At 34.6% G+C, this 13919-nt stretch overlaps 1 protein-coding gene across 14 annotated transcripts in view; it reads right to left on the bottom strand.

Annotated features, from left to right (window-relative positions):
- Positions 1-3403: 3403 nt before the first annotated feature.
- Positions 3404-13919, bottom strand: part of LOC129565374 (leucine-rich repeat and calponin homology domain-containing protein) — a 43139-nt gene continuing 32623 nt past the window's right edge. For 5 of the 14 annotated variants that reach the window (XM_055440200.1, XM_055440199.1, XM_055440201.1 and 2 more), the window contains 9 exons: positions 12706-12850; positions 11771-12003; positions 11440-11576; positions 10685-11220; positions 10307-10387; positions 9426-10061; positions 9087-9333; positions 8907-8984; positions 3404-5194 (listed from right to left, as the gene is read on the bottom strand). In XM_055440200.1, coding sequence (XP_055296175.1) covers positions 4976-5194; positions 8907-8984; positions 9087-9333; positions 9426-10061; positions 10307-10387; positions 10685-11220; positions 11440-11576; positions 11771-12003; positions 12706-12850 — 2312 coding nt within the window. In that variant the 3' untranslated portion in view covers positions 3404-4975. Of the gene's footprint in view, positions 5195-6511; positions 8555-8906; positions 8985-9086; positions 9334-9425; positions 10062-10306; positions 10388-10684; positions 11221-11439; positions 11577-11770; positions 12004-12705; positions 12851-13919 lie in introns of those variants that run through there. The other 9 variants (XM_055440191.1, XM_055440195.1, XM_055440193.1 and 6 more) reach the window with 3 other exon arrangements.

The raw sequence follows: 13919 nt of genomic DNA, 5'->3' as shown, positions 1-13919 counted from the left end.
AAATGTTATGCATCATTCTGGTAGAATGGATGGAAATCGGGGCGACTGACAACAGATGGCGTTTATATCAATATTCCATTTTCAATGAAATTACACCGGCAATTTGGAAGCGATTTTATGCGAAAATATTCGAATGTCGGTGCATAATAAATGAATGTGCATTGTGCAATAAAAAGAAATAAAGCTACAGCATCAATATTTGAAAATATTATTGAAATTGAACTAAAAAAACATCCTGAACAAAACAAGAGTTTTGTTTCAAAATGGTAACTGAAACTAAAACCTTCAAAGCATTTTCAAAAGCTAAAGAATTATTACAAATATTGGCAAAATAATGACGATGGTGCAAACATCCACTGGGAAACGATGAAGCACTTGTTGATCTTCTGAAAGTGATTGCTTTCAATTTGGAAATACTAACCTCTCCTCTGTGTATTAGGCAAACACACACTTATTCGTGATCAAACAATTCAATGCGAGCCTTTTCAATGATCAAAAACCGAGCCAAAACTGAAAAGTTGTTTATTAAATATTTTCAGATTCAAAGAAATAAAAACAAACGATTTTTTTCTTCGCTGGCAAAAGCGAGCTTAAACGATAAAAGTTTTCGTCGCACGATTTATTTAATTGAATTTATTTTAACAAGAAAAAATGTAATTTCCCTAGTTGTTTCATCGTGAGCTATAGTAGAAAACTTTTGCTTGGCCGTTATTCAGTGGTACCAATCAGTGGCGACGCCAACTTCCGTCTGAAATATGGCAAACGAAACAAAAAATTGTAATCGAAAGTAAATACTAACGTCAAATTGAAAATTCCAATTCGGAAGAGATTTAAGCTATTCAAACACATTATACATACAAAGTACGATGGTGGATAGAAAACTTTGCATTGTGGACACTTTTTCGACTTTTCTGGATCTTTGCTTCTTCCCTTGTACTACCCTGGGGACAATGGTTTGTTCGGCAGGTGTAATATACTGTATACGTTGACATCTCGTTCAAATCTTCTTCGTGTGCTTTGAAACGAAACAAATCGAACGAATTTATTACTTTAAACGACGAATTAATGCTTAAATCACACGTCAGAAATTGAAACTAAAATCAAATTCCCCGACCAATATGAGGAATGAATGTTTCTTTTTGAGTGTCGAAATCTGACTGAAACCACTATAGGGAGTTTTTCCTTACTTATATGAAACGAAACACTTTTTTTCTAAGTGTTTTTATTTTATTTTTAAATTGATCAAATGAGGCACAAGCAGAGCTATGTCTTGCTTGGCTGGTGAGTTACAGAGGACTAAATTCTAGAGACACATTTTTTCCCTAGCTTAACTAATTGTTTTTCTTATCAATATTCTGCAAAATAGTGGGGAAGGCATATTGACCAATGAAATGAGATAAGTAGATAAAAAGGGATGGGTTTGCACTTGACAAGGTATTAGGAATGTGAACCATCAATTCGGCTTAAAGTTCCGAATGGTATGGAAGGTAGACGAAAGAAAAAGGGATTAGCATATGCTAATTGTTTTGAGTGCACATTTTGAGCACAAAGTGGCACCATAATGCAGAGCTTAAAATAAGGGCTTTCTTTGATTCACATTTTCTGAAATCAAAAGGGGGGGGGTGGAATTCAAAATTCACAGTAGCATAAAAATCAAGAAAGAAAGTTAACGATTTAAAGACCTTGATATGTGTGCAATTCCGTTCATTTATTGTTGTTCCAAACAGTTCCGAATTTGGGTTGAAAATTGGGTAATTATTATCAAATATATTTTGTATTAATGAGATCATATCAAGTAAATGAGCGGCAAAATTCAAATAAACCGGTTGAAACTGCAATATCCATCACATCAAATATATTTGACGTTCGAATGTCGCGAATTTTTTAAAAAAGAGACATCAAATTAATATTTTATTGGTGAATTCTTAATTCACCGTTTGGCATATTTTGATTCACATTTTTAAATTTTGATTCACCATTTTGGACTTGATTCACTCTTATTTTAAGCCCTGCCATAATGTCGGGTACGTCGGGAATTACCCAGAAAAGGAAGTCAGTTTATGATGAAAATGCATCAGTTTTATTGCCTAACGTGGTACGTAGCTGAACTGCGCACGCATGTTTGTTGATGTTATACTGTATGGGGGAATTCCAAATTCAATTAGGAGATGAAAAAGACAAGAAAAGTAGAAACGAGAAATAACTTGGCCGAACGAAGAATGAATGCTTCAATTGCACGGCAGAAATTCAAACCAAAATCCCCGACCAAATACTGATATTGGCAAGTGGATGTTTATTTATATCGAAATCAAATTTTAAACAGTGATGAGTCAGAGCCAACAAAATTGGACTGGTACGTAAGCTCTTTGCGAAATATTTCGGTGCATTAAATAAATATGCACAATCAATTGAGAATAATAAATGGAAAAAAATGATATGAAATGCAAAACAAACTCTGATTTTTGTGTGAAAATCACAGAATTTGGTTTCAACAGAACCTGTTGAACAGATATAAATAAATAAAAGCACTATCGTATGCAAGAACGAAATTCTAAAACATTTCATTTTCATCTGATTGCATGAACAAATGCGCGTTAATGAGATTCAAAAATTCTTCCGTTTGTTTAGGAATAGAACGGTTTCAACGGTGAATATAGTCATATGGTATAGAAATATTCTCCTCCAAACTTGTTAAGGATCTCATTAAAATATTCAACTAAAGTAACATTGAATAGTTGCCGTTGACGTTGACATTTCAAATCAACAATGATTTGACGTTTGCATTTGAAAAACAAACTAAAATTGAGCCAGACGCAGCCAATAAATAAACTTTGTTTATCGTTTTTATAATTCTTGTTGCTGCAGATAATCGGCTGTAACACAAAAAATGGCTGTAGTAAATGCATGTATGTTCTTATTGAAAAAATTACATTAAAAAATTCTTGTCGAAAATTAGAATAATTTGGGATAATGAAATAAATAAATATACGCAATTGATCGAGAAAAATAAATGGAAATAATTGTCTGACAAACAAAACCAACTTTAAACTGTTCATTGATTTTTGTGTGAAAATCAGGAAATTTGGGTTCAACCACATATAAATAAAATTCTCAAAGAATCTTTCGATAAACGCGTAGAGAACATTATAAAATCAGACTATGAGATCTAGAACTTTTTCTGTTGAACAAAAATTCCAAAATGTACAGCATCAAATGGTCAATGCATATCCAAAAGCTGAAAGATGTTCCCACCTCCGTTTGATCAATATCAGAATGATGCATCGGTTGTCCGATTCGAAGATATTCTCCGTCTTATTTTCCCTGATGGGAGTACAAATAATCATCGAGAATATTGCTGAATACACACATTCGACCAGCAAAATCTGAAAAATAACAACACCGATTTTTCGTCTTTATCATAATTGTTTTTTTTTATTTTGTAATTTTGTTTTAAATTCCACAAAAAGTGGCTAGTGTACTTCGTTGAATGTCGTATTTTGTATTCGTGCATTTACAACAAGAAAACATTTGTTTTTATTTGGATTATTTTGGATGCAAAATGTATCTATTGACTATTTTTGTTTTCTGTGACTGAGCATAACGATGCATTTAATAAACCTGTAAATTTAATAGTTCTATTTTCGCCTAAATTTTCGTTATCTAAATTTGTTGGTTAAAATTCTAGTTTCATTGATTTCAAACAAAATGCTACCAAAGGTAAATTATTTGAGAAGAAAAATCGTCAAAAAATCGTCGTTATTGTTTTCAAAAAAAAATTGAGTCTAGAATTTGAAGCAAAAGTTAATCAGTTCTCAGCCTTAACGCCAATTGTACAAGTCTTGTGATGAAACAAGTAGAAAAAAGGATTTGATTTTTGGTATAATTTACATTCCCAAATGGGAATGGTCTTTCCGTCTCTCTATCGCAAAATGAATTGTATTAAAACACCAGTGATAACTGTAACTATCTTTTACTTGCTATGATATTTGGAAGTGTATGTGTGTATGGGTGTGTGGAAGTTCGTTTGTCTATGGCGGATTCTAGAATATTCGAAACACTAACGATTATCGCATACACTTACACCCGAATGGTTATTCAATAGGTACATAAATTGGATTAATATAAATAATGAATGTACTTTATTATTACGGATCGACTGCTTGCGCAATCCATTATGCCATTAAATATTCATTTTTATTCGTTATACCTATAAAAAATTCTAGACGAACAGATATCATTCTACAAAAAAAAACGAACAATAATCGTACTGAGCATTGACTTCAAGTCGAATGTCATCATTCTTGTACAAACTACACCTATTTGGAGATTAGGCCCGATAAACTCTACTTCTTCGCATTCATTTACAGTTCTTACATCCTAAATTCATTGTGTGAAAAAATGGATTAAAAAGGTTTGTGACGCAATTGTACAATGTTTTGTTTTGCTTTTCGCTATATAAATTTTCGTTTTTTGATACAATATTCTTAACTAGACGAGATGTGATTTTTTTTCCGTTATCTGCAACGACTGACGGTTCTCTTGAACATACAGTCACGATACGGAAGTCGATTTGATTAAATTTTGGTTTTACATTAGTTTATCCTTTAAAACATTAAATATGAATTCATCATCGAATCGAATGGTGATTCCTTTCCTCGTTTTTTTGCTCAAAATACAATAAATTATTACATGACGTTTTGAACGGAATTTACACGAATAAAACAAGCAAACTTAAAACACAAAATAAATCTCATAAATGACATTTTGTTGGTTTGCAAATAAAACAAATCAAATCCCATTGGGATCAACTCTCGATTTCGACTAAAACACAGTTTTATCTAATGACATCGTACACGGTTTTTTTTCTCTCTTATCTTTTCTTCCCTTCTTCTCCCTCCTCTCTTCTTCTTTTCCGCTCCGAAATTCATTGAAAACAATTAATACAGTTAAAATACAATAAAATGTGTGATCGATTTTATGGTGATGTTAACATTGCCGTTATGGTTGTGTTGGATTTGGTCGGTGACGGCGTCCCATTCGATATACCCGGTGAATTGATCGATTTGTTGGTGAGCGATTTGAGCGGAGATTTCGCGCTGTTTGGTATATGGAATCGCAGCAGCTCCGCTACTGTTATGGATACTTGAACAACACCTTTGCCCTCTAGGACGTCGGCGGCACAGCACATAAGATTCTAAATGGAAAATCAGAAGGAAAATTTCATTAATATTCACAAAAATGGCATTATTTTCTTTGGATTTGGGTTATCAAGCACATTCGGGATTAGATCAAAGAAAACCAAATTATTTCAAAGCATTTTCTTGTTTGTGTATAAATTAATTTCTGTATATGCTTTATTCAAACAGTTCTTCTTGTTGTTATGTGTGTGTAATTTTCATCATCATCCCTGACATAAAATTTTTACTTTTTTCAATTTGCCTTGTTGTGCGAATGTAAAAATATTTGCGCTTGCGATCCAAAATGTTATATAAGTAAGATACAATTTCTAATTCCATCAAAGATGTTAGTATAAATAATTTCAAATTCTACATTTTTTCTTTTGACTTGCCAATTAAATAAGTAATGAAATTCGAACCATTCTTGCGTGCAATTGGTGAATGAATGAGACCACAGCACATCAACATATAGGCCAATTCATTTTCTTTTCCTATTCATCACATTCCTATTTCAATAAACAACCAAAATTGGTTGCTCTACTTTTAAATTTGTTTCGTTTTTACTCTTTTCATTTTCCTAACCCACATGCAAGGTCTTGCTATTTGTAGCTAAACATGTGCTTTGTTTATATAGTAATTTATTTGTTGTATACAAAATATATGCTTGCTTAGACGTTTAAATATGTATACGCTTCAACATTCGTATAAAAGTCCCATTTTGACCTGTAGAAATGGTTTCATTCCATTTCAAATCATCACTGGAGAAAAACAAAACAGGTGAAGTTCAAAATTATCGCAAAAATTTAATGAAAAATGCTTGCATATAGCGGTTGCATGGAAATTTTTCATTTGAAAATAAGGAACTGTTCATATGCTCACGAATAATTTACCTCTTAAATGGAAATGGTAATAGGAACGGTTTTCAATCTAAGAGAAATTATGTTCAATTTCAATTTTCAATATCAATAAAAATTGTTCTCAATTTTTTATCTATTTTTAATTTTTTTAACGCTTTTTTTATTTTTTTCCATTCTTTTTTCATAATTTCAGACATTTTTTTTTTGAAATAAAGGATTTTCCGTGAAAAATAGGATATATTCTAATTCAATCAGAAAAAAAATGGAGGCACGATTTCAGCAGTAATAATGTTTCAATCAGTTTTTTTTTCGAAATTGAATTTTGATAGAGAAAATTCGACAGAGACGTAATATAATTCGTGAGCAGTTTATCTGGAGCTATTTCCATTCAAAATCATGTTTAACAACTATGTAATGTAAGTACGTTTGCTTTCACTTAATATAAAACTGGCGCAACATAAATATAATTCTGTAAACTGAGTTACGTATTCCTTTTTATTTAGCGTAATTGATATAAAGCTTCAAAGAAAGAAAAATAGCACGCTGACTTCAGAAAAACGTCCATTGATATTTATCAAAAATTAGCTGAATCATTGTTCGATACAAAAAAATTTATGTAATAAAAAGCCAAAAAGTGTATATTTCGCAAATGTAACAAAAGTTTCAACTGAATTTGCATTGTTCAATTTGGAATGGCCAATAATCGCCTAATAGTATTAGGCTAATACTGAGAGACTCGACTTCAAAAATAACTGGAATGGTTCATCTTAAACACTAAAAAAACAATAAATAAATAAATAGGTTTGCTATATCAGAATAATGGCTAAATAATTGTCCACAATTTGATCACTTAAAATGAGAATGAACACAAAATAAACTGGCTGCCTTATTTAATCTGAAAATTATAGTTAAATATATTGTTTTGTAGTATTTTTGGTCGACTGATATTCTTCAAGAGAAATGAAATAAATTAAGTGTAAAAAACTGGTTCAATTTAATTTTAATTCCATATTTTTGATTTAGTTATCAAAAAAAAACTTTCATAAAGTTTAGTGTCATGATACGTGTATTTTTTTTTCAAATTTGAATGTTTTCAAATTGTTTTAATCGAATTGTTAAGTATAAAAATATTATGAATCGATTTTTAAATATGTAAAATAAATGTTAATTCTTATGATGAGCCTCTTGATAATACTTTCAATGTCCCTGTTCTTTTTGTTATGTTGCCTTATCTATTTAGCTGGCCAATGGGAAGAAAAACAAGAACAAAACAGCGAAAATGAATGACGCCATGCAAATGATTGATGAAATTAGATTTTCATCGGTCTTTGGCTTGGTTTCTGTTTTGTTGTTAATATTTTCAAAGAATTCAATGCGTTTCATCACGATTTTCTCGGATTTATTAAAATTGAACCATTCGATAGTGTGATTCGTGTCGTGGTTTCGATGTTTGGGCGTTAAATTCAGGTCATTTAAACTTTGATCTTCGTTGCTACTCGCACTATCCGTTCGAATGGTGGCCGTTTCTTCGGAAAACTCATACGATCCACTGCTTGTGTCCGACATGAGTTGATCCGATGTGCCAATTTTACAATTAAATTTGCCAATATCACTGTCGTATTCGCACTCTTCGGTGATTCCATTCAATGCGAATCGATCCGAATATTTGGTATTATTCATTTGTTTATAAGTGCGTTTCAGGTTAGACATTTTGCGTTTTTTCGTCGTAACAACGCCGCCGGTTGGTGATGTTGACGTCGACGATGCATTCAAAATGGTTGTATTAGACATAATCAAATTCAATGTGTTAGGTATTTTGCGTCGCGTTTGCACAGGCAGAGACCGAGCATCAACACAATCCGCGTTCGGTTCAACCAAATTGTTGTTATTGATAACACTATTGCTAATACTGTTAATATTACTGCTACAGTCATTAGGCAACTCAATCGCATGTTCAATAAGACAATGATCGTATGTTGGTTGGTTAGTACTGGCACTACTACTGCACAAACTACTACATTGCATCGTTTGGTCATTCGCATTAGATGCACTGCAATCAATATCATCAATTGAACTATACTCATTGAAGTGATCGCCATCGATGGTGTGACATTCGCTTTTGCTTGGATTCTCAGGTTGATTCTCCAGCAGCAGCACCCGATTGGCGGACTTTTGGAAATGTATGCCGATTTGCTTGAAATACTGATTGTAACTGTCGATTTCGTCGACCGTTCCGTCAGAATAATTGCCAGTGTTCGTGGTGTTGGTTGCATGTGTTTGCTTTGCACTGCCTGTGAAACATGACGGAATTTCAGCCATCGCTAAAAGTGCGGCAACGGTGCGATACATGGCGGCTGCATTTGGCGGTGGCGACACATCCAAGCTGGCTCGATGCTCGGTGTTTGTTGTACACTCATCGGCGATTTGGTTGTCCAGCGTTGTTGCATCAGACATTTGAATACCATCCGTCGTTGTCGTCGTCATCGTTGGCACAATATCAGCGCAAGAGCATATCAACTCCTGCAACCAACACCAAAACAACAGGCAGTTAGCAGTGTGAAATTATTTGGGATTTTTTTTTTGGTTTGCTTAAGCCTAAAGTGGTTGGTAGCAACAACGATTTTACTTTTATGTACAACAGATTGATTAACAAAGCGAAATTTTTTTTTTTAAATTCTTGAGTGAAATAGAAAATTGAGGCAAGAAAGTGATTTTAAGCAACTGGCTCAAGAAGCAGCGAATGTATAGAAAGTGCAACTACGGCTTATTTGAAAAATTTGTGCTTAGTCACGAGATACGATTTTGACACTAATAAACGACAGATCAACTTTCACATGAAACTATTTAAAGGTAAGGTAAATCTCATTCCTACCTCATCAACACCAATCTTTCGACAAGCGTCCAGGAAATTATCCACATTTCGACGGCATCGGGCCATTGTTAATTTGGGCTGGAATTAAAATGGGATTTTTTTTTATGAAATTTTATTGAACGTGACGTTCATACAACAAACCAAGACGGGAAAAAGACTAAAATTTCGATTGATTCTTACAACAGCTGGTGATGGGACATGGATGCTGCCAACCGATCGAGGCCGAACATGGTTTGCCAAATGACACAAAACCACGCCATCGGTCAATGCTGAACCGATATCCTTTGGTAAAGTCATTTTTAGGCGACTTTCAATCGACTTTCGCAGTTGCTCAATCAATTCACTCTCCTCTTTCTGTCTATCGAACTCGCGTCGCATTGTGAAACTCAATTTTTCAGCCGGTGAATCACGGTTCCAGGACACACTTCTGAAATGATTTGGAAAAATTCGATTAATTCAAGGAAATTCAGGCAAAAGACAACAATTTTTGTGGAAAATTTCAAATCCCTCCTCCATTACCTTGGGCTCTTCTGTCCTGCAGATTTGTTGCTTCCATTGGTTTTTGGTGTGCTATTCAAATTGATGGCGGGAGATCCGTTTGAGCAATTGATGGTGTTCGGTTTGGCAGGGCTATTCGGTTTGATATACGCATTGTATTCTTTGGTCGTTGTGGCATTTAATTTGCTGGCAATTGTCACATTTCCATTCGTTGGACTTGTAACTTGCTGATGATTGTATTTAATTGGTGTGCTATTTCGTGATGGAGTAACCTTTTGTATGGGTTTATCGCCTCTGAGCGGTGACTTTATCGATGTGATTGGAGTGGTTCCATTGCTGACATTGCTGTTAATCGACTCGGATGATCCGTTCGATACAGTCGAACCATTTGTATTTAGAGTTGTTGGCCCAACATACTTAACGCTTGAATTATGTGCAAAACGTGGTGACAACGGTGAATTGGTGCTGGCCGTACTGCTTGAGCTATTTTGAATTTGAGTTGATGTCGGTGTTGAGGTATTCGATTTAGTTGTTGTCGCATTCGATGGAGATTCTTGTGCGGAAACGGGTGATGTCTGCTCTTTTGCTGGTTCCTTTGGTCGATAAATTGAGTGCGAATCTTGATTTCGCTGTTGACGCAACGCTTCTTTATATTCCCTGTTTGAATCAAACATATTCCGATTAGTTTCCAATTCAATAAATAAAATTCAAAGAAGAAAATCCACAAATTTTTTAGCATTTTGTTAGTCATTCACTCGGCAAACGATGGGTGGGGTTAGTATGCTCATCCGCTAAAAAAACTTAAACTTAAACTTAAACCATAAACATCCAAAAACCAAGTGAATCGAAAATATCGTACGTGCGAGAATCGAAATACCTTAAATCATAATCACATTACTAACCTATACGTTTGAATATTGCCTAATGATTTATATTTGTCTCCAGTTTTAAGAGTCAAATCGATGTCAGGAGACACATCATTACTGTTTGATTAAAATCCATACGAAACATAAGACGAATATAAAAAAGAAGAAAAAAACGGGGAAAAAACATAATAATTTGCAATTTTGTCAGATCGAAATGATATGAAATGATATTAGAAAATGATAAATGGGATGAAAATGAATGAAACTGTGCTAAAAACGTGACATGATGGTGATTGTGATGAAATGATGGTGAAAATGCATTTGTCTGCATGAAGCAGGATGGTGAATGAATTTGAGCAGCTGCATGAAATGAAAGTGTGAGCAATATGTTTGGGTTTTGATTTTGATACGAACCTGTTGTTTCCATTCAAGCTTCGTGTTGGTGTTGTACTATCGGCTAAATCGCTTGGTTTGATATAATCAGAGATATTACTTTGATTCGAAGTGAGAGTGTTATTGTTGCTACCGGCTGGCGATGACAGGGTTGGTGTTGAATTACCACTTGACTGTGGCTGGAATTGAGAGTAGCTAGCAGTGCTTGGCGATTGCTTTTCACTACTTAACACCGATTTTGTTTGTGTTGGTGACCATTTCGATGCATTTCCATTGTCGGTAACTGTTGTAGCGGCGGCTGCTGCTGTTGGGGTACCATTTGAAGTGGCCAACTCTTGTGACCAACGCTTATCAAAGCCATCACTTGTACTGTAACCAGAATCCACATTTTGACGACGAATCTTTTGCAGCTCAGTCAGTGGACCACTATTGAGTGTTGCAGCTGCCTTCCGTCGCAGCGTTGTGTTCCCATCGTATGTTCCATTCCGTGTCTTTTCCTCCTTCATTGCCATCGTGTCCAGATACTTGAATACATGCACTAAGCCCCTGACGCATAACTGAAATGGAACGAATAAGATTAGAATTGTGTTTGGAAAATTGGACAAAAATCAATTGAAGAAGTAAGGACAAAAGTAGGTGAAAAGTTTCAAATAATTGGATCACAAAGTTGAAAGAATCGAACAAAGTTTCAAAGTTCAAATATCGTGAAACATGTTTTCAATAAAGAGTAGATCAAAATGAGCAGAAGGATTGATTTAAAATCTGACAATGCTTACACTCGCCGGGGGAGATGTTAATGGGTTGCTGCTCAGTTCCAAATGCACTAAATCCGTCATGAGCCGTAGTTCGACTGGCAGTGTTGCTATTCGATTGCAGCTGACGTCCAGTGAAACCAATTTTAGACACGTTACATCTAGCAAAAACAGAAATGATTTTAATTAATTTATAATTAGATTTGAAGTGATAAAGCATGAAATGAGGGGAATTAACGAAATGGAAAATGATTAAGAGCTAAGAGGAAAAAAGAGTTGTTAAAAGATATAAAGAAAAAAGCAGCAAAATAAAAATGAAAATAGAAGAAATTGTTGGTTTTTTCTTTATAAATACCTCTTGGCAAGTAGACCAATTGATTGTTGCGTAGTGAAAGCGATTTTAAGTTTTTCAAGTCACTCATTCGTGCTGGTAAATGTGTGATTTGATTGCAAGCTGCATCCAATTCAGTTAGCTGTTCCATTCGTCCCAGTTCATCGGGCAGTGCGATCAAGCGATTATTTGAGACTAGAAGCACTTCGATCGGCAGAAAGCATAGTTCACGTGGTAGTGATGTCAGCAAATTGCTCCTATTGGAAATTGACAATAGAAATGAGGTTTAGTATTTACTCAAAGCCCAATTTAATCCATGGTTTTTCCATACTCATTTCCATAAAATGGAAATAAAATGAATTTCAGTCCGAAAAATGGCAGTAATTGCAATGGAAATAAAGAGAAACTGAAGAATTTATTCAATTAGTATCAATTACGGTAGCAACAATTAGAGCAAAGAAACAAGCAACGCATGAGCAACGTGCATGACGAATATTAAACCAAGCATTCTTTACTTAAATTTAAGCCATTCGTTTGGCTAAGAACATTCTGTGTGCATGAAATTTTAATTGGATTTCGAATGAAATTCAGCAATTTTGCACAACAATAAGGAAATTACTTTAATTGTGTTTGCAATTTACTTCGAGTTTTAAAAAAAACATGGGAATTTTTCCTATGTTGAAGAAGACAATTTAGGGTTTTGTACCAGGTTTTTGCTTTGGCACATTGCAATTTTGGATCTGGGCACTTGTTTTATTTAGAGAGTTCATGCCATTTTTATGCAAAACTCCAAGCTCCAGCTTTCTACAGTCTGGTTTGAAAAAAAGTTATTGAATCCTTGTATTGAAATGAATATCAAATCTAAACTTAACCCTTCGAATTCTTCTTAAGAGTATGCACCATTTTCTATTAACAAAATCTCTTTTCGTCAAGAAATTCAATCATCAAAATCCGCTTACCGCAAATCCAAGAAAGACAGCGAATGTAATCCACGTATTGATTCTGGAATGGAGCGCAGTGAATTGTGGTACATGAGCAACGTTTCGAGGAATGGAAATCCGGTCACATCTTCAGGCAATTCACAGAGTCGATTCCGCGATAAATCTGTAATCAATAGAGAGACAAACATGTTAAAAGTCATCAAAATAGGATAGAAATTGCGAATAAAGTACAACGAAATAGATTGGAAATCACTGATTGAGCATTTGTTCGTTATTTTTTCTCATTCAGTGACTCTGTTTACTTTTATTATTTCTCTTTATTTCTTCCATTGTGTCGATTTATCTGTAGTTTTCTCGTGAACATTCAGCCGAAATATTATCCCTCAAGACGACATCGCGTCATATGTGGGATGGACGGCGATTGACAAAAAAGAGGGTGAAACGCAACTTTGTGTTCTCTTTAGAGAAAAATCAATATATTTGCGACGGGCGTGAATAACAAGAGCTCAAGACGCTTGTGTCGACTTGATTCGATTGAGGCTGTCGACGTATTATTTTTTCCAGTATCGGTTATTTTCAATAAGTTTCAATATATTGTCTGTGCGCATCTGTTTGCAATTCACGTCAAAGTGATTATTTTGCCTTTCCAAAAATAAAACCCTAACCCTTATGTATTTTAAGCGAGAAAGTAAACAGTGTTTCTTTATTATGTTTACACGAAGTTTGGGCCTGTGTACTTATGTTTACAGGCTGACGGCAGCCGCTGAGAGATTTACTAATTAAACCAAATTTGATTTACTTAGGCTTACGTGTGCACGCTTGCTTTTGCTCGGTTTGTGTTTCGATTACGGCGTGTCTGATTTCCACGAAGCGTTTCGCGTTGATTTGTTTGTATCGTGTTCGTTTCGTTTTTTTTCTGCTTCACTTCATTTGATCCGCTTCGATTCAACCTTGTGAGAGAGGACTATTTACACATTGCACTCGAAATTACGAGAATAACGTGTTTTCATGTCAAGCGAATTAGGAACGCGCTAAGATTAAATCACAGTTGTTTATGTCACGAAATCAGCGCATCGAAAGCGCCAACATCTCAGCACTGCAGCATGCCAACGAAATGTTTTATTTCGCTAGACGATAGATGATGCATCGTAATTTATTCATTACGTGCACGTCCACCGAATTATCGAGAGAGAGAGAGAGAGAGAGAGAGAGAGAGAGAGAGAGAGAGAGAG

The sequence above is a fragment of the Sitodiplosis mosellana genome, unplaced genomic scaffold (assembly GCF_009176505.1).
Source record: "Sitodiplosis mosellana isolate CC-2019 unplaced genomic scaffold, AAFC_SMos_1.0 Smas_scaffold_2, whole genome shotgun sequence".
NCBI lineage: Eukaryota > Metazoa > Arthropoda > Insecta > Diptera > Cecidomyiidae > Sitodiplosis > Sitodiplosis mosellana.
This window is presented reverse-complemented; position numbering and strand designations above follow the sequence as displayed.